At 45.6% G+C, this 22768-nt stretch overlaps 1 protein-coding gene across 2 annotated transcripts in view; it reads left to right on the forward strand.

Annotated features, from left to right (window-relative positions):
• LOC121853423 (immunoglobulin superfamily member 10-like) overlaps window positions 1-22768 on the forward strand; it is a 64260-nt gene that overhangs the window by 9349 nt on the left and 32143 nt on the right. For both annotated transcript variants that reach the window (XM_042347522.1, XM_042347524.1), the window contains exon 3: window positions 17406-17701. In XM_042347522.1, the coding sequence (XP_042203456.1) occupies window positions 17406-17701 (296 nt within the window). The remainder of the gene's footprint in view (window positions 1-17405; window positions 17702-22768) is intronic.

A 22768-nucleotide genomic window follows, 5' to 3' on the forward strand; every position in this document is an offset into this window, starting at 1 on the left:
TCAGCCATGGAAGCCTCAACACAGCCATGGAAGCCTCAACACAGCAGCCATGGAAGCCTCAACACAGCAGCAGATGGAAGCTCCAACACAGCAGCCATGGAAGCCTCAACATAGCAACCATGGAAGCCTCAACACAGCAGCCATGGAAGCCTCAACACAGCAGCCATGGAAGGTCAACATAGCAGCCATGGAAGCCTCAACACAGCAGCCATGGAAGCCTCAACACAGCAGCCATGGAAGCCTCAACACAGCAGCCATGGAAGCCTCAACACACATCAGCCATGGAGGCGTCAACACACAGCAGCCATGGAAGCCTCAACACAGCAGCCATGGAAGCCTCAACACAGCAGCCATGGAAGCCTCAACACAGCAGCCATGGAAGCCTCAACACAGCAGCCATGGAGCCTCAACACATCAGCCATGGAAGCGTCAACACAACAGCCATGGAAGCGTCAACACAGCAGCCATGGAAGCCTCAACACAACAGCATGGGCGTCAACACAGTAGCCTAGAAGCCTCAACACAGCAGCCATGGAAGCCTCAACACAGCAGCCATGGAAGCCTCAACACACAGCCATGGAAGCTCAACACAGCAGCCATGGAAGGTCAACACAGCAGCCATGGAAGCCTCAACACAACAGCCATGGAAGCCTCAACACAGCAGCCATGGAAGCCTCAACACAGCAGCCATGGAACCCTCCATACAGCAGCCATGGAAGCCTCAACACAGCAGCCATGGAAGCCTCAACACAGCAGCCATGGAAGCCTCAACACAACAGCCATGGAAGCGTCAACACGGTAGGAGGAAATACGAGGAATTGAAGACGCGTGAACATCAAAGGAGCTGTCGCCTTGTGTACAGGAAATGTTAAACGGATGTGTCTTGAGTAACTGAACGACGGAGTGAAGGAGTGACTGAGTGAAGGATTGACTGAGTGAAGGATTGACTGAGTGAAGGATTGACTGAGTGAAGGATTGACTGAGTGAAGGAGTGATTGTGTGAAGGATTGACTGAGTGAAGGATTGACTGAGTGAAGGATTGACTGAGTGAAGGATTGACTGAGTGAAGGATTGACTGAGTGAAGGATTGACTGAGTGAAGGAGTGATTGTGTGAAGGATTGACTGAGGGAAGGATTGACTGAGTGAAGGATTGACTGAGTGAAGGATTGACTGAGTGAAGGATTGACTGGGTGAAGGAGTGACTGAGTGAAGGATTGACTGAGTGAAGGATTGACTGAGTGAAGGATTGATGAGCAAAGGATTGGAGGAAGGAGGACTATGTGAAGGAGTGATTGGAGTGAAGGAGTGATTGGAGTGAAGGAGGATTGGAGGAAGGAGTACTCAGGTAAAGGAAAGATTGAGTAAAGGAGTGATTGTGTGAAGGAGGCTCTGAGCAAGGAAGTGACTGAGTAACATTGACTGAGTGAAGGATTAATTGAGTGAAGGATGGACTGAGGAAGGATTGACTGAGCAAAGGAGGACTACGTGAAGGAGTGATTGAGTGAAGGAGTGATTGAGTGAAGGAGTGACTGTGTGAAGGATTGGGTGAAGGAGTGACTGTGTGAAGGAGTGATTGAGTGAAGGATTGACTGAGTGAAGGAGTGATTGAGTGATTGAGTGAAGGAGTGACTGTACGAAGGATTGGGTGAAGGAGTGACTATGTGAAAGAGTGACTGAGTGAAGGATTGACTGAGTGAAGGATTGACTGAGTGAAGGATTGACTGAGTGAAGGATTGACTGAGTGAAGGATTGACTATGTGAAAGAGTGACTGAGTGAAGGATTAATTGAGTGAAGGATTGGGTGAAGGAGTGACTATGTGAAGGATTGGGTGAAGGAGTGACTGTGTGAAAGAGTGACTGTGTGAAGGAGTAACTGTGTGAAGGATTGAGTGAAGGAGCGACTGTGTGAAAGAGTGACTGTGTGAAGATTTATAAGGAGCGACTGTGTGGAAAGAGGACTGAGCAGAAGGGGAGGACTGTGAAGGATTGAGGAAGGAGCGACTGTGTGGAAGGATTGCGAAGGAGCGACTGTGAAGGATTGAGTGAAGGAGTGACTGTGGAAGGATTGAGGAAGGAGCGACCGTGTGAAAGAAAGACTGTGTGAAGGAGGACTGTGGGGGGCTAATTTGAGGAATGAGTGACTGAGTGAAGGAGGACGGTAAAGGAGGACTATGTGAAGGAGGACTGTGTGAAGGGAGTGACTGTGTGGAAGGATTGACTGTGTGAAGGATTGAGGAAGGAGTGACTTGGTGAAGATTGACTGTGAAGGAAGGGACTGTGTGAAGGAGGACTGTGTGAAGGATTGAATGAGGAAGGATTGAAGAAGGAGCGACTGTGTGAAAGAGTGATCAGTGAAAGAGTGACTGTGTGAAGGAGGACTGTGTGAAGGATTGACTGAGTGAAGGATTGAGGAAGGATTGAGTGAAGGAGCGACTGTGTGGAAGAGTACCTGTGTGGAAGGAGGACTGTGTGTGAAGGATTGAGGAAGGAGTGACTGTGTGAAGGATTGGAGTGAAGGAGTGACTGTGTGAAAGAGCACTGTGTGGAAGGAGAATGGGGAAGGATTGACTGTGTGAAGGATTGAGGAAGGAGTATCATGGAAGGATTGACTGTGTGAAGGAGTGACTAAAGAAGGGAGCGGACTGTGAAGGATTGACTGAGTGAAGGATTGAGGAGGACTGTGAAGGTAGATTGACTGCAAAGGAGGATCGCGTGAAGGAGTGACTGTGTGAAGGATTAATTGCAAAGTATTGAGGAAGGAGCACGGTGTGAAGGAGTGACTGTGTGAAGGAGTGACTGTGTGAAGGATTGACTGTGTGAAGTATTGAGTGAAGGAGTGACTATGTGAAGGATTGACTGAGTGAAGGATTGACTGAGTGAAGGATTGACTGAGTGAAGGATTGACTGTGTGAAGGATTGAGTGAAGGAGTGACTATGTGAAGGAGTGACTGTGTGAAGGATTGAGTGAAGGAGTGACTATGTGAAAGAGTGACTGTGTGAAGGAGTGACTGTGTGAAGGATTGAGTGAAGGAGTGACTGTGTGAAGGATTGAGTGAAGGAGTGACTGTGTGAAAGAGTGACTGTGTGAAGGAGTGACTGTGTGAAGGATTGACTGTGTGAAGGATTGACTGAGTGAAGGATTGAGTGAAGGATTGAGTGAAGGAGCGACTGTGTGAAAGAGTGACTGTGTGAAGGAGTGACTGTGTGAAGGATTGAGTGAAGGAGTGACTGTGTGAAGGATTAGAGTGGGAAGGAGGACTGTGTGAAAGAAGTACTCGTGTGAAGGAGTGACTGTGTGAAGGATTGACTGTGAAGGATTGATGAAGGAGGACAAGTAAAGTATTGACTGTGGAAGTGGAGTGACTGTGTGAAGGAGTGATCAGTGAAGGATTGACTGGAGGAAGGATTTATGGAGGACTATGTGAAGGATTGATCAGGTGAAGGAGTGACTGTGTGAAGGAGTGACCGTGAACATTGACTGTGAAGTATTGAGGAAGGAGTGACTGTGTGAAGGAGTGACTGTGTGAAGGAGTGACTGTGTGAAGGATTGACTGTGTGAAGTATTGAGTGAAGGAGTGACTATGTGAAGGATTGACTGAGTGAAGGATTGACTGAGTGAAGGATTGACTGAGTGAAGGATTGACTGTGTGAAGGATTGAGTGAAGGAGTGACTATGTGAAGGAGTGACTGTGTGAAGGAGTGACTGTGTGAAGGATTGACTGAGTGAAGGATTGAGTGAAGGAGTGATTGAGTGAAGGATTGAGTGAAGGAGTGACTATGTGAAGGATTGGGTGAAGGAGTGACTATGTGAAGGATTGACTGAGTGAAGGAGTGACTATGTGAAGGAGTGATTGAGTGAAGGAGTGACTATGTGAAGGATTGGGTGAAGGAGTGACTATATGAAGGAGTGACTATGTGAAGGATTGACCGTGTGAAGGATTGGCTGTGTGAAGGATTGACTATGTGTAGGATTGAGTGAAGGAGTGACTGTGAAAGAGTGACTGAGTGAAGGAGTAACTGTGTGAAGGAGTGACTTAATGAATGAGTGACTGAGTGAAGGAGTGACTGTGTGAATGAGTGACTGAGTGAAGGAGTGACTGTGTGAATGAGTGACTATGTGAATGAGTGACTGAGTGAAGAAGTGAATGAGTGACTGTGAGAGTAACTGAGTGAAGGAGAGACTGAGTATAGGAGTGACTGTGTGAAGCAATGAAGGAGTGATTATTTTTGGTCAATATATAAATCACTATCACCAATATAATTATCACCATCACTATCAACACCACCATCACCATTAGCATCACTATCACCACCATCATCATCACCATCACTATCAACACCACCATCACCATTAGCATCACTATCACCACCATCATCATCTCCATCACTATCACCACCATCATCATCACTATCACCATTATCATCATCACTATCACCATTATCACCACCAGCATCATCACTACCATCACTATCATCACCATCATCATCACTATCACCATTATGACCATCATCACCATCACTATCACCATCATCATCACTATCACCATTATCACCACCATCATCATCACTACCATCACTATCATCTCCACCATCACTATCACCATCATCACTATCACCATTATCACCACCATCACCATCACTATCAACACCACCATCACCATTACCATCATCACTATCACCATTATCATCATCACTATCACCATTATCACCATCATCACCATCACTATCACCATTATCACCATCACTATCACCATCATCACTATCACCATTATCACCATCATCACCATCACTATCACATTATCATCATCACTATCAACATTATCACCATCATCATCATCACTATCACCATTATCACCATCATCACCATCATACTCCATTATCACCATCACTATCACCATCATCACTATCACCATTATCACCATCATCATCATCACTATCCACCATTATCACCATCATCACCATCACTATCACCATATCACCATCACTATCACCATCATCACTATCACCATTATCACCATCATCACTATCACCATTATCACCATCACTATCACCATCATCACTATCACCATTATCACCATCATCACCATCACTATCACCATTATCACTATCACCATTATCACCACCATCATCATCACTATCACCATCACCATCACTATCACCATCATCACCATCACTATCACCATCATCACTATCACCATTATCACCATCCACTATCACCATCATCACTATCACCATTGTCACCATCATCATCATCACTATCACCATATCACCATCATCACCATCACTATCACCATTATCACCATCACTATCACCATCATCACTATCACCATTATCACCATCATCACTATCACCATTATCACCATCACTATCACCATCATCACTATCACCATTATCACCATCATCACCATCACTATCACCATTATCACTATCACCATTATCACCACCATCATCATCACTATCACCATCATCACCATCACTATCACCATCATCACCATCACTATCACCATCTACACGTATATATACATTATTACTGAGAGAAACAGAGTCTTGTTATACCGGGGATGGTGGAGATTATATGTGGTGATAGTGATGATAGTGGTGATGGTGGTGGTATGGGAGGTGTGGTGGTGATGGTGGTGTGGGAGGTGTGGTGATGGTGAGGTGTGGAAGGTGTGATGGTGGTGATGGTGGTATGATGATAGTGTGGGTGGTGGTGGTGATAGTGTAGGCGGCGGCGGAAGGTGGTACAAGGAACAAGAAACAGGGAACAAGGAACAATAAACAGGGAACAAGGAACAATAAACAGGGAACAAGGAACAATAAACAGAACAAAGAACAATAAACAGGGAACAAGGAACAAGATAATCACTGCTACAAAGTTAAACACAGTGGACGTTTTTCTCTATAACTCGAACACACGTGAAACTGATTCCTGATAACCCTCAAGTTTTAGGGTGAAACTTTGATGATGATGAAACTTTGATGATAATGAAACTTTGATGATGATTAAGAGTTCATTGTGCTCTCTCTCTCTCTCTCTCTCTCTCTCTCCTCTCTCTCTCTCTCTCTCTCTCTCTCTCTCTCTCTCTTACCATATTTGAGTATTATATTGTGTTGATTTATCCGTTGAAAACTATTATTATTATTATTATTATTATTATTATTATTGAATATTACTATCAATAATTATTTTCATCATCATCATCATCATCATCATATACATCCAGCCATTATCCAATATACGGTGTTTGTTTGTTTGTTTATGGTGTTTGTTAATGTTTTTATGGTGTTGGTTTGTTTATAGTTTATGTTGTTTGTTCATGTTGTTTATGTTGTTTGTTTGTTGTTTATGTTGTTTGTTTATATTGTTTACGTTGTTTGTTTTTATGTTGTTTGTTTATGTTGTTTGTTTATGCAGTTTGTTTACGAATTTTGTTATAAACTGTTCCCGTCTATTTTGTTTTACCAGCCAATATTGTTCGTATTTAAAAGTGAGAGTTTTATGCTTGGGGAATATTGGTGTATGTATCTCTCTTTCTCTCTCTCTCTTTTTATCTCTCTTTCTCTCTCTTTCTTACTGCCGTTGTTTTGTATCTCTTATCTCTCTCTTTTGCTGTTAGTTGATCTATCTCTCTTTATCTCTTACTCGTGTGTTTCTCTATCTCTTTTTTTTTTTGTCTCGTACTGGTGTTATGGCTCTCTCTCTCTCTCTCTCTCTCCTCTCTCTCTCTCTCTCTCTCTCTCTCAAATTAAGTAAGTGATCTTCCTTTGTAAATTAAACGAGAGACTCACCGCGCCTCACAGTGCTCCGGGAATAATCCAATCTCGCCAAAAACTCTCATCATCGCCGCCAAAAACCCGCCAAAATAAGACTTTAACATCGCCAAGTCACTTAAAAAAAATATAATAATACCGCCAATTCACGCCAAAATAAGACCAGAGTGCCGCCAACACACGCCAAAAATACCTCATTATCACCGCCAACTCGCCAAAAACCTCTCACCACACCGCCAATTCTCCCCAAAGCCCTCACCAACGCCCAAAACCTTCACCATCATCGCCAAAACAAACCTCACCAACACCGCCAATTCACCCAAACATTCGCCATCACCGCCAACTCGCCAAAATAAAAATATTGGCGTAAATCCCGTATCTTGTAGCAGAGGATAAGTTAAGTCGGCAGGAGTTGGCCTGGAACTTAACAAGCTAAAGATTACGTAAAGTTGAGGCGGCCCACGGTGCTCGCTAAGCCCATGATACCCCCCCCCGACCAACCCACACCAACTAAACGGCCATCCGACAAGCCAACAGACCGACCAATCATCAGTCTAATCAACCAACCGACCAACCAACCAAGCAACCGACCGACCGACCAACCAAGCCACCACCAGACCGCCATCGACTAAACAAAATTCGGACGAGGGTAAATTGATAGAACTTGTGTGGGAGGAATTGTGGACGGTGTGAGAGAGAGAGAGAGAGAGAGAGAGTACTGAGGAGGAAACAGAAAGACAAGGAATAAAAAAAAAAATTAAGAGACGGGATTTTCACAAGAGAACTTAAGAGCACAAGAAAATAACAAGAGAACGCAACACAATACAGAAAACATCAATAGAGAACAAAAGAACTTCATTGCTACTGAGAGAACGCCATGAGGAACAATCAAAATGGCGTCTTAACTGCACTGAGACTATACTTCTTGGTCAGATACCGTCAAAATGGCTTCCTGTTCTACCTTGAGACTGTTTAAAGACGTGGTCGTCCCCGCAGCATGAGAGGAAGAGAGGGAAGGAGAGATGGAAGGAGGGAGGAGGGAGGGAAGGAGAGGGAGGGAGGGAAAGGAGACGGGCAGGCAAGGAGGGAGGAATAAGGAAGTCAGGCAGACACGGTAGAAGGAAGGAAGGAAGGAGAGCAGGCAGGAGGAAGGAAATCAGGCAGGCAGGGTGGAAGGAAGGAAAGGAAGGAAGGAAGAAGGAAGGAAGGAAGGAAGGAAGGAAGGAAGGAAGAAGGAAGGAAGGGGTGGGAGGAAGGAAGGAAGGAAGGAAGGAAGGAAGGAAGGAAGGAAGGAAGGAAGGAAGGGAGGAAGGAGGGAAGCGTAGGTGGTGGAGTGGCTGTTTATTACTCAAGATTATCTTATATGTTAAGTGTCGGACGGAGAGAGAACTGTGTGTGTGTGTGTGTGTGTGTGTGTGTGTGTGTGTGTGTGTGTGTGTGTGTGTGTGTGTGGTGAAGTCAACCAGTCTGTTAAGCTCTTCGTTTTGGATGTCTGTGGGGGTGTAGTGGTGTGTGTGTGTGTGTGTGTGTGTGTGTGTGTGTGTGTGTGGTGTGTGGTGTGTGTGGTGGTGTAGTGGTGTGTTGGTGTAGTAGTGTGTGTGGTGGTGTGAGTGATGGTGTGTGTGTGGTGTAGTAGTGTGTGTGATGGTGTGTGATGGTGTGTGGGTGGTGTAGTGGTGTGTGTGGTGTAGTAGTGTGTGTGGTGGTGTGGTGGCGACGGGGACAGACAAAGATGACTGCCGGGAGTCTCTAGTCACAACTCTGCACATGGGCGGCACAGATAAGATGGTCGTTTATGCCCTGGGATCTAGACAGCAGTGCAATCCGGTCCTGTCTGTGTGACTGAGCAGCCCTTTCGAGGAGCCACTCTGTTCACCTCACATGGGGAGGGGGCTAGAAAAGGTGCCCTAAATATAGCCTGTTTAAAGAACCAACCTGACCCAGTAAGGGCATCCTTATGCGGTCGAAAGTACAATCATAATTACAGATCAAATCATAAACAAACTATGCAACCTCTTATGGTCGCTGCATGGAATGGGACCTTCTGGATACTGGCACAAATGCGCGTCCTGAAAGTAGAACCGCCCTTGTGGCAAATGAGCTGGCTAGGTATAACATCAACATAGCAGCCATTAGTGAGTCCCGCCTCCCAGATGAGGGTCAACTCACAGAACGGGGGTCTGGCTATACCTTCTTCTGGAAAGGTAAGCCAACTGTTCAGGGAAACCGCATTTATGGAGTTGGCTTTGCCATCCGCCAACGCATCCTACACAGGCTAACTGAATTGTTTGTTGAGTGGTGTGTGAGGTGGTGTAATGGTGTATGTAGTGGTGTAGTGAGTGTGAGGTGGTGTAGTGGTGTATGAGGTGGTGTAATGGTGTATGTAGTGGTGTAGTGAGTGTGAGGTGGTGTAATGGTGTATGTGGGTGGTGTGGTGTGTGAGTGGTGAGGTGTGTAGTGGTGTAGTGAGGTGTGAGGTGGTGAGTGGTGTGTGGGAGGTGGTGTAGTGGTGTGTGAGGTGGTGTAGTGGTGTGTGGTGGTGTAGTGGTGTATGTGTGGTGGTGTGGTGGTGTGTGGTGGTGTAATGGTGTGTGAGGTGGTGTAATGGTGTATGTAGTGGTGTAGTGGTGTGAGGTGGTGTAGTGGTGTGTGTGAGGTGGTGTGTGGGTGGTGTAGTGAGGTGAGGTGGTGTAGTGGTGTGTGTGGGTGGTGTAGTGAGTGTGAGGTGGTGTAGTGGTGTGTGAGGTGGTGTAATGGTGTATGTAGGGTGTAGTGGTGTGAGGTGGTGTAGTGGGTGTGTGAGGTGGTGTATTGGTGTATGAGGTGGTGTAGGGTGTGAAGGTGGTGTAGTGGTGTGTGTGAGGTGGTGTAGTGGTGTGGGGTGGTGTAGTGGTGTATGTGGTGGTGTAGTGGTGTGCGGTGGTGTAGTGGTGTGTGAAGTGGTGTGTGGTGTGCGGTGGTGTGAGTGGTGTGTGAGTGGTGTAGTGGTGTGCGGTGGTGTAGTGGTGTGTGAGTGGTGTGTGTGTATGGGTGGTGTGGTGGTGTGTGTGGGGTGTGTGGTGTGTGGGTGGTGATGGTGATGGGTGTTGTAGGGTGTGAGGTGGTGTAGTGGTGTGTGTGAGGTGGTGTATTGGTGTTGAGGTGGTGTAGGGTGTATGAGGTGGTGTAGTGGTGTGTGAGGTGGTGTAGTGGTTGAGGTGGTGTAGTGGTGTATGTGGTGTGGTGTAGTGGTGTGGGGTGTGTGTGGTGTGCGGTGGTGTAGTGGTGTGTGGAGGTGTGTGAGTGGTGTGTGAGATGGTGTATTGGTGATGAGGGTGGGTGTATGAGGTGGTGTAGTGGTGTGTGTGAGGTGGTGTGTAGTGGTGTGTGAGGTGGTGTAGTGGTGTATGAGGTGGTGTGGAGGTGTGAGTGGGGTGTGTGGGTGGTGTAATGGTGTATGTAGTGGTGTGAGTGTGAGGGTGGTGTAGTGGTGTGTGGTGGTGTGAGTGGTGTGTGTGGGGTGGTGTAGTGGTGTATGAGGTGGTGTGGTGGTGTGTGTGGTGGTGTAGTGGTGTATGAGGGTGATGTAGTGGTGTATGAGGTGGTGTAGTGGTGTGTGAGGTGGTGTAGTGGTGTGTGAGGTGGTGTAGTGGTGTGTGTGAGGTGGTGTAGTGGTGTGTGGGTGGTGAGTGGTGTGTGGTGTGTGGTGTGGTGGTGTGTGGTGTGTGAGGTGGTGGTGGTGTGTGAGGTGGTGTGGTGTGTGGGTGGTGTGGTGGGTGTGAGGTGGTGTGGTGTATGAGGTGGTGTAGTGGTGTATGGGGTGGTGTGTGGTGTGTGAGGGTGGTGTGGTGTGTGAGGTGGTGTAGTGGTGTGAGGTGGTGTGGTGGTGTGTGGGGTGGTGTAGTGGTGTGTGAGGTGAGTGTGTGTGGGTGAGTGGTGTGTGAGGTGGTGTGGTGGGTGTGGTGGTGTGGTGGTGTGGTGGTGTGTGTGTGTGGGTGTGTGTTGAGGGTGTAGTGGTGTGTGTGGGTGGTGGTGTGGTGTGTGAGGTGGTGTAGTGGTGTGTGAGGTGGTGTGGTGGTGTGAGGGTGGTGTAGTGGTGTGTGTGTGGTGTAGTGGTGTGTGTGGTGGTGTAGTGGTGTGAGGGGTGGTGTAGTGGTGTATGAGGTGGTGGAGTGGTGTATGGGGTGGTGTAGTGGTGTGTGAGGTGGTGTAGGGTGGTGTGTAGTGTGGTATGAGGTGGTGTAGTGGTGTGTGGTGGTGTAGTGGTGTGTGAGGGTGGTGTAGTGGTGGTGTGTGGGGTGGTGTAGTGGTGTGTGAGGTGGTGTAGTGGTGTGTGGTGGTGTGGGTGGTGTGTGGTGTGGTGGTGGTGGTGTGTGGTGGTGTAGTGGTGTGTGGTGGTGTAGCGGTTGTGGTGGTGTAGTGGTGTGTGGTGGTGTGTGGTGTGTGGTGGGTAGTGGTGTGTGGGTGGTGTAGTAGTGTGTGTGGTGGTGTAGTGGTGTGTGTGTGTGTGGTGGTGAAAGTCTGAGTGTGTGTTGTGGTAGTCATAGCGTTGGTGTGTGGTGATACTGTGTGGTGTGTGGTGGTGATGGTGTTGGGTGGCAACAGTGTGTAATGGTGGTGAGTGTAATGTGGTATGTGTGTTGTGGTGATGATGTGTGGTTGTGGTGGGTAGTGATGGTGTGTGGTGGAGGAGGGAGGCACAGCACCTGGTGGAGGAGGAGGAGCGCCGCGGGTATATTACTGAAGCGCTTCACTAATACACCAACATTACACTACTCGGGTCCTTATCTCACTTAATGGACGCCTGAGGATCTCTCTGTATTGTGTCTGCATCAAGGGAGTTATAATGATCCCGGGGATATTCTCTTGTTGCCAAATCGAGATTGTCCACTCTAACGCTGTGACCTCGTTCACCGCTGTACGAGACTCTTTATATAACTCCCGGCAACACCACATTTACGTCTGGCAGTACAACTCATTATATCGAACAGCAGTATACGTCTGGCAGCAAAACACAACTACGTTTGGCAGCAGGGCACCGAGGTCTTGCAACAACACAACTACGTCTCGCAGCAGGACACCGAGGTCTTGCAACAACACAACTACGTCGTCTGGCAGCAGGACACGAGTTTGCAACAACACAACTACGTCCGCAGCAGGACACCGGGTCTTGCAACAACACAACTACAGTACGTCTGGCAGCAGGACACCGAGGTCTTGCAACAACACAACTACGTCTGGCAGCAAGACACCTACAGTAACACATATCTGGCATCAACATACATCTGGTATTAATACACCTACATCTGGCAGCCACATATGCCTGGCGGAGAGGGGGGGAACGCTGCTATCCTTGTAAGATGCCATTAACGTCTTAATTGACCGGGATAGCAGAGAGGCTCCCGGGTGTAATGAAGGTTTAGTTATGGAGTGTTGGTGTAAACATTATCGTACAGTGTTGCCGTTTATACAGTGTTTTATTTCCTCACGTGTACAGTACAGTGTGTCCAGTTGTAGAAGCTTAACCAAAAAGTGTTATTATGTATTGTTAAGATCAACTTTTATCCAGTTGTTGTGTTTCATATAACAATGTCAGTAACGATGGCTCTTGTCTAGAATTATTTGGTCTTAATGTACTGTACGAACCTATTTTTGGGTGTTTAATAAAATTTTATATTATCTAGTGTCCATCACCCAGCTGACTGACGACTGACTGGCTGACTGACTGACTGGCTGACTGACTGGTTGGTTGACTGAGAGAAGTTTTCCACCTTATGTAATTTCCTCACGTGTTATTTGGTTCTAAAATGTAAAAAAAAATTACATCTTAATGGGTCAGTTATCGTATTACAGGGTTAGTTGTGTTATCGTACTGTAAGGTTAAGTTATCGTACTGTAAGGTTAAGTTATCGTACTGTAAGGTTAAGTTATCGTACTGTAAGGTTGGTTATCGTACTGTAAGGTTAAGTTATCGTACTGTAAGGTTGGTTATCGTGCTGTAAGGTTAGTTTCGTACTGTAGGGTTGTTATCGTACTGTAGGTTAGTTATCGTACTGTAGGTTAAGTTATCGTACTGGTTAAGGTTATCGTACTGTAGGTTAAGTTATCGTACTGTAAGGTTAAGTTATCGTACTGTAAGGTTAGTTATCGTACTGTAGGTTAGTTATCGTACTGTAAGGTTAGTTATCGTACTGTAAGGTTAGTTATCGTACTGTGAGGTTAGTTATTGTACTGTAGGTTAAGTTTATCGTACTGTAAGGTTAAGTTATTGTACTGTAGGTTAGTTATCGTACTGTAAGGTTGGTTATCGTACTGTAAGGTTAGGTTATCGTACTGTAGGTTAAGGTTATCGTACTGTAAGGTTAAGTTATCATACTGTAGGTTAAGTTATCGTACTGGGTTAAGTTATCGCTGTAAGGTTAAGTTATCGTACTGTAGGTTAAGTTATCGTACTGTAGGTTAAGTTATCGTACTGTACGGTTAGTTAGCGTACTGGGTTAAGTTATCGTACTGTAGGTTAAGTTATCGTACTGTAAGGTTAAGTTATCGTACTGTAGGTTAATTATCGTACTGTAAGGTTAAGTTATGTACTGTAAGGTTAGTTATCGTACTGTAAGGTTAAGTTAGCGTACTGTAAGGTTGGTTATCGTACTGTATTAAGTTATGTACTGTAAGGTTAAGTTATCGTACTGTAAGGTTAAGTTATCGTACTGTAGGTTAGTTATTGTACTGTAAGGTTAGTTAGCGTACTGTAAGGTTGTTAGCGTACTGTAAGGTTGTTAGCGTACTGTAGGTTGTTATCGTACTGTAAGTTGGTTATCGTACTGTAGGTTGTTATCTACTGTAAGGTTGTTATCGTACTGTAAGGTTAAGTTATCGTACTGTAAGGTTAAGTTATCGTACTGTAAGGTTAAGTTAGCGTACTGTAAGGTTAAGTTATCGTACTGAAAGGTTAAGTTAGCGTACTGTAAGGTTAAGTTAGCGTACTGTAAGGTTAAGTTATTGTACTGTAAGGTTAAGTTAGCGTACTGTAAGGTTAAGTTAGCGTACTGTAAGGTTAAGTTAGCGTACTGTAAGGTTAAGTTAGCGTACTGTAAGGTTAAGTTATCGTACTGTAGGTTAAGTTAGCGTACTGTAAGGTTAGTTATCGTACTGTAAGGTTAAGTTAGCGTACTGTAAGGTTAAGTTATCGTACTCGCAAGGTTAGGTTATCGTAGTGTAAGGTTAGTTATCGTACTGTAGGTTAAGTTATCGTACTGTGAGGTTAGAGTTATCGTACTGTAGGTTAAGTTATCGTACTGTAAGGTTAGCTATTTATTGTACTGTAAGGTTAAGTTATCGTACTGTAAGGTTAAGTTATCATACTGTAAGGTTAAGTTATCGTACTGTAAGGTTAAGTTATCGTACTGTAAGGTTAAGTTATCATACTGTAAGGTTAAGTTATCGTACTGTAAGGTTAAGTTATCGTACTGTAAGGTTAAGTTATTGTACTGTAAGGTTAAGTTAGCGTACTGTAAGGTTAAGTTATTGTACTGTAAGGTTAAGTTAGCGTACTGTAAGGTTAAGTTATCGTACTGTGAGGTTAAGTTATCGTACTGTAAGGTTAAGCTATTGTACTGTAAGGTTAAGTTAGCGTACTGTAAGGTTAAGTTATCGTACTGTAAGGTTAGAGTTATCGTACTGTAAGGTTAAGTTAGCGTACTGTAAGGTTAAGTTATCGTACTGTAGGTTAGAGTTAGCGTACTGTAAGTTGGTTAGCGTACTGTAAGGTTAAGTTATTGTACTGTAAGGTTAAGTTAGCGTACTGTAGGTTAAGTTAGCGTACTGTAAGGTTAGCTATTGTACTGTAAGGTTAAGTTAGCGTACTGTAGGTTAAGTTATCGTACTGTAAGGTTAGTTATCGTACTGTAAGGTTAAGTTATCGTACTGTAAGGTTAAGCTATTGTACTGTAAGGTTAGAGTTAGCGTACTGTAAGGTTAAGTTATCGTACTGTGAGGTTAAGTTAGCGTACTGTAAGGTTAAGTTAGCGTACTGTAAGGTTAAGTTAGCGTACTGTAAGGTTAAGTATTGTACTGTAAGGTTAAGTTAGCACTGTAAGGTTAAGTTATCGTACTGTGAGGTTAAGTTAGCGTACTGTAAGTTAAGTTAGCGTACTGTAAGGTTAAGTTAGCGTACTGTAAGGTTAAGCTATTGTACTGTAAGGTTAAGTTAGCGTACTGTAAGGTTAAGTTATCGTACTGTGAGGTTAAGTTAGCGTACTGTAAGGTTAAGTTATCGTACTGTAAGGTTAAGTTATCATACTGTAAGGTTAAGTTATCATACTGTAGGTTAAGTTAGCGTACTGTAAGGTTGGTTACATACTGTAGGTTAGTTATCGTACTGTAAGGTTAGGTTAGTACTGTAAGGTTAAGTTATCATACTGTAAGGTTAGGTTATCATACTGTAAGGTTAGTTAGCACTGTAGGTTAGTTATCGTACTGTAGGTTAGTTAGCGTACTGTAGGTTAGTTATCGTACTGTAGGGTTAGTTATCATACTGTAGTTAGTATCATACTGTAAGGTTAAGTTAGCGTACTGTAAGGTTAAGTTATCATACTGTAAGGTTAAGTTATTGTACTGTAGGTTAGTTAGCGTACTGTAGGTTAAGTTATCGTACTGTAAGGTTAGTTATCGTACTGTAGGTTAAGTTATCATACTGTAAGGTTAAGTTATCGTACTGTAAGGTTAAGTTATCGTACTGTAAGGTTAAGTTATCATACCAAGGTTGTTATCGTATTAAGTTATCATACTTGTTATCGTACTGTAAGGTTGTTGTTATTTCATACTGTAAGGTTAGTTTACTGTAAGGTTAGTTATCATACTGTAAGGTTAGTTATCGACACCAGTTTTAAGTTATCGTACTGTAAGGTTAAGTTATCATACTGTAAGGTTAAGTTATCGTACACCAGTTTTAAGTTATCGTACTCCAGTTAAGTTACACTCTCTTGTAAGTAATCTCTCTTAAGTGGCCATTACACTGGGCTATTATCATACACAAACGTTATATCATCATACACAAGAGGTATATTTAGACTTGAGTGTGTTGGTCTGTATGCTAAAACAGTATACTCGCGTGTTACTGCTTCATGAAGACATATTGCACATGACGTCACTGCTTGTGTGTGCGTGAAGACGAACATCATTGGTGGAAATAAGAGCAAAAACTCACCAATCACCAAACGCTTTACACTACAAGACGAAAAACTGGCCAATCAGACACAAGGATATAGAAATATCTTCAACATGGCGACTAAGTATGGATGATCTTTTCTTATTTTAGGTTTAAAATTATGTAAAAAAAAATTTCTTAGCCTAAAAGCTTTGGGTTCATATACGAGAAAGGATCAAGTGAAGGTAAATTAGCCTTAATGTGTGTGTGTGTGTGTGTGTGTGTGTGTGTGTGTGTGTGTGTGTGTGTGTGTGTGCCCGTCCCGTCACACTACATCAAGCGGGCGTTGTGATCACACTGTTCCTAGACTTTAATAATATGTGTGTGTGTGTTGTGGCTTTACTACCATGTTAAAAATGATATTGTTTTCTGCCATTACAAAGATTGGTTCCTCGTCGCCATACGTGAGAGAGAGAGAGAGAAGGCGCAATTACACAGTTTATGAGTCTTATTAATAAATGTTCCAGAAATTTCACCAGAAAATAATTAAATAACAAAAACTAAAATACTATTAAACAAATAAAGATGAGAATCGATAAAATAAAATAATAAGACTAGTTTAGATATAATGTTTCAGACATCTACGGGGGAATGAGTTTTTAAACGGAATAAACTGCGGATGAACTGATTCCCAGAGCCACGGGAGGTAAATAATAATGAAAGGAAAGATTTAATAACGTGTTAAGAGGCGATGGTGGTAGAGGGGTGGGTGTGATATATGGACTGTGGGTATAAGAGGAAGAAGAGATAATAAAGGGAGTAAATAAGAGGTAAGAAAATGGGAATAAAGGGATATGGAAGAGAAAAATGTGTGAGGGAGAGAGATGGAATAATGGTAGGAAGGGGATGGGGGTGGACTAGGGTGAGGTGGAGGCCATCTGAGGAGGAGTGGTGGTGTGTGGATGAGTGGATAGCCAGGTGTGGGAGGAGTACACACACACACACACACACACACACACACACACACACGACATTACAGTGTGTGGAGGACGAGTTGTGTTTAGTCGTGTAGAATAATGTTGGACGACACACAATGCAGATGGCACATGCTGATGTCGGACGTTTACCTTCATAATGATCAACTGTGTGTGTGTGTGTGTGTGTGCGTGCGCGTGTGCGTGCGTGTGTGTGTGTGTGTGTGTGTGTGTGTGTTATTCCTCCCACACATCTCCTCCTCCCTAAACCACACACACCAGGCTATCCACTCATCCACACACACACCCTCATCAGATGGCCTCCACCGTCACCTCTAGTCCACCCCCATCCCCTTCCATATATGTATTAATTTTCACAGTATATCACGGGAGAAAATACCACACATACACTAACGCTCCAACCGGAAGGACTATGACTTATACAACATTATAATCCTCTGTACTTTTATCCTCACAGTCATGTTGTAACGTGACCACACTGTCCTCACTACTGTTGTCCTCCTCACAGACATGCGGTACCTGCGCCACAGTGGTCGACGGGACAGCGGTGAGCCAGTAGCCGTGGGTGTGAGCCTGGCCGTCAACACCACAACACACCCGCAGGACTTGGTGTTGGCGGAGGAGGAGGACGGCGAGGCGAGTCTGGCCGGTGGTGGAGGAGGAGGAGAAGGGGCAGAGGAGGAGGTGCTGGTGGTGAGAGGTCAGAAGGTGCTGCTCGAGTGTGAGGTGCCGCCCCACGTCCAGCCCATCCCCGGTGATGACAGCGTCGAGGGCGAGGTGCGGTGGTTCCACGACGACACCCAGGTGAGTGTAGTGTGTGTTGTGGGTGTAGTGTAGCGCTTAATGACACCCTCTCCCAACTCCACCACAACACCCTCAGATCCACCACAACACCCACAGGTCCACCACAACACCCTCACGTCCACCACAACACCTCAGGTCCACCACAACACCCTCAGGTCCACCACAACACCCACAGGTCACCACAACACCCACAGGTCCACCACAACACCCACAGGTCCACCACAACACCCACAGGTCACCACAACACCCACAGGTCCACACAACCACCCTCAGGTCCACCACAACACCCACAGGTCCACCACAACACCCACAGGTCCACCACACCACAGGTCCACCACAACCACCCTCAGGTCCACCACAACACCCACAGGTCCACCACAACACCCACAGGTCCACCACAACACCCACAGGTCCACCACAACCACCCTCAGGTCCACCACAACACCCACAGGTCCACCACAACACCCACAGGTCCACCACAGCACCCTCAGGTCCACCACAACACCCACAGGTCCACCACAACACCCTCAGGTCCACCACAACACCCTCAGGTCCACCACAACACCCACAGGTCCACCACAACACCCTCAGGTCCACCACAACACCCACAGGTCCACCACAACACCCACAGGTCCACCACAACACCCACAGGTCCACAACACCCTCAGGTCCACCACAACACCCTCAGGTCACCACAACACCCACAGGTCCACCACAACACCCACAGGTCCCACCACAACACCCTCAGGTCCACCACAACACCCTCAGGTCCACCACAACACCCACAGGGCCACCAGGTCAGGACACCACATGGCTCTTAGCAGAAGATAGTGTACACCGCGGGAGGCCGAAAGGAGAATGAAGTAGTTGTCGGCTAACGAGGGTGTCAGCCCATACTACACCTGCTGCTACCCACCTACACCTGCTGCTACACCCTGCTGCTAAACCCTGCTGCTACCCTGTTGCTACACCCACCTGCTACACCTGTTGCTACCCACCTACTACACCCTGCTGCTACACCCTGTTGCTACACCCACCTGCTACACCCTGCTGCTACACCTGCTGCTACACCCACCTACTACACCTGCTGCTACACCCTGTTGCTACCCCCACCTACTACCCTGCTGCTACACCCTGTTGCTACACCTGCTACCTGTTGCTACTACACCTGTTTGCTACCCCACCTGCTACACCCTGCAAACCTGCTTGCTACACCTGTTGCTACCCACCTGCTACACCCTGCTACACACCTTGCTGCTACACCACCTGCTGCAAACCCTGCTGCTACCTGTGCTACACCTATATACACCCTGCTGCTACACCCTGCTACCCTGCTGCTACACCACCTGCTACACACCTGCTACACCCTGCTACACCCACCTGCACCCACACACCCTGCTGCTACACCTGTACACCTGCTGCCTGCCCACCCTGCTGCTACACCCACCTGCCCCTGCCTGCTGCTACACCCTGTTGCTACACCCACCTACTACACCCTGCTGCTACACCTTCAAGCCCTGTTGCTACACCCTGTTGTACCACCCACCTGCTTACACCCTGTTGCTACCCCACCTACCCCTGCTTGCTACACCCCACCTGCTAAACCCTGCTGCTACACCCACCTGCTACACCTGCTAAACCCTGCTGCTACACCTGTTGCTACACCCCCTGCTACACCCTGTTGCCCACCTGCGCCCCACACCCTGTTGCTACACCACCACCTGCTACACCCTGCTGCTACACCCCTGCTACACCTGCTGCTACCTGCTGCTACACCCCTGCTACCCTGCTGCTCCCCTGCGTTTCACCCTGCTGGTACACCCCGTCAGTGATCACGAACGTCTGTGGTAGTCATGACGACCACTCCCTCCCACCTCACACATTCTACACCCATTGACAGCGACACATATAACACCAGCGACACATATATAACACCAGCGACACATATAACACCAGCGACACATATATAACACCAGCGACACTTATTACACCAGCGACACATAACACCAGCGACACATATATGACCCAGCGACACATATAACACCAGCGACACATATATAACACCAGCGACACATATAACACCAGCGACACATATATAACACCAGCGACATATAACACCAGCGACACATATATGACACCAGCGACACATATAACACCAGCGACACATATATGACACCAGCGACACACATATAACACCAGCGACACATATATAACACCAGCGACATATATAACACCAGCGACATATATGACACCAGCGACACATATATATAACACCAGCGACACATATATAACACCAGCGACATATATAACACCAGCAACACACATATATAACACCAGCGACACATATATAACACCAGCGACACATATATAACACCAGCGACACATATATATAACACCAGCGACACATATAACACCAGCGACACATATATAGACACCAGCACCACAATGACACCAGCGACACATATATAACCACCAGCGACACACATATAACACCAGCGACACATATATAACACCAGCGACACATATATGACACCAGCGACACATATAACACCAGCGACACATATATAACACCAGCGACACATATATAACACCAGCGACACACATATAACACCAGCGACACATATATAACACCAGCGACACTTATAACACCAACACACATAACACCAGCGACATATATAACACCAGCGACACTATATGACACCAGCGACACATATATAACACCAGCGACACTTATATAACACCAACGACACATACATAACACCAGCGACAGACATATATAACCAGCGACACTTATAACACCAACGACACATAACACCAGCGACACATATAACACCAGCGACACATATATAACACCAACGACACATATATAACACCAGCGACACTTATATAACACCAACGACACATACATAACACCAGCGACAGACATATATAACACCAGCGACACTTATATAACACCAGCGACACACTATATAACACCAGCGACACACATATAACACCAGCGACACATATAACACCAGCGACACATATATAACACCAACGACACATATATAACACCAGCGACCATATATAACACCAACGACACATACATATAACACCAGCGACAGACATATATAACACCAGCGACACTTATATAACACCAGCGACACATATATAACACCAGCGACAGACATATATAACACCAGCGACTTGCTATATAACACCAGCGACATATATAACACCAACGACACATACATAACACCAGCGACACACATATAACACCAGCGACACATATATAACACCAGCGACACTTATATAACACCAGCGACACACATAACAGCGACACATATAACACCAGCGACACATATATATAACACCAGCGACACATATATGACACCAGCGACATATATGACACCAGCGACACATATATAACACCAGCGACACATATAACACCAGCGACACGATATAACTCCAGCGACACATATATATAACACCAGCGACACATATAACACCAGCGACACATATATGACACCAGCGACACATATGACACCAGCGACACATATATAACACCAGCGACACACATATAACACCAGCGACACATATATAACACAGCGACGCTCATATAACACCAACGACACACACACCAGCGACACATATAACACCAGCGACATATGACACCAGCGACACATAACACCAGCGACACAATATGACACCAGCGATACATATATAACACCAGCGACACTTATATAACACCAACGACACATACATAACACCAGCGACACATATATGACACCAGCGATACATATATAACACCAGCGACACTTATATAACACCAACGACACATACATAACACCAGCGACCTATATAACACCAGCGACACTTTATAACACCAGCGGACCACATAACACCAGCGACACATATGACACCAGCGATACATATATAACACCAGCGACATATATAACACCAACGACACCATACATAACACCAGCGACACACATATATAACCAGCGTATATATGACCAGCGACACACATAACACCAGCGACACATATATAACACCAGCGACACTTATATAACACCAACGACACACATAACACCAGCGACACATATATGACACCAGTGATACATAACACCAGCGACATATAACACCAACGACACATACATAACACCAGCGACAGACATATATAACACCAGCGACATATATGACACCAGCGACACATATAACTGCCGACACATATATGACACCAACGACACATATATGACACCAGCGACACATATAACACCAGCGACACATTATGACACCAGCGACCATATAACACCAGCGACACATATGACACCAACGACACATATATGACACCAGCGACACATATATGACACCAGCGACACATATATAACACCAGCGACACATATATAACACCAGCGACACATATAGCCTAGCGACACATATATGACACCAGCGACACATATATAACACCAGCGACACATATATAACACCAGCGACACATATATAACACCAGCGACAGATATATAACACCAGCGACCATATATTACCAGCGACATATATATAACACCAGCGACACATATAACACAGCGACACATATATATAACACCAGCGACACATATATAACACCAGCGACACATATATAACACCAGCTACACATATATAACACCAGCGACACATATAACACCAGTGACAAACATAAAATCAGCGACACATATATATAACACCAGCGACACGTATATATAACACCAGCGACACATATATAACACCAGCGACACACATATATAACACCAGCGTATTTGAAGTATTGGAAGACTAAGACAAAATATTGGTCACACCTGATCAGTAACAACACATCAGGTGAGCTTATTACCATCATACACTTACCTGGTGAGTGTTGACCCCTGGGCGACACATCCTGACTGGTGAGAGGGAGGGAAGGAAGGGTGTCCCTCTCGTCCCCATCACCATTGTCTTCATAATACTTGAAATAACGCAGTAAACTTGACCTATATCCTACAGGTATCACGGCTGGCCTACACCCTGGCCTTATTCAGTACCTTTAACTACCATTCGTATTTGTAGAGCTTT

Source organism: Homarus americanus, unplaced genomic scaffold (genome assembly GCF_018991925.1).
Source record: "Homarus americanus isolate GMGI-L3 unplaced genomic scaffold, GMGI_Hamer_2.0 scaffold4896, whole genome shotgun sequence".
NCBI classification, from domain to species: Eukaryota; Metazoa; Arthropoda; class Malacostraca; order Decapoda; family Nephropidae; genus Homarus; species Homarus americanus.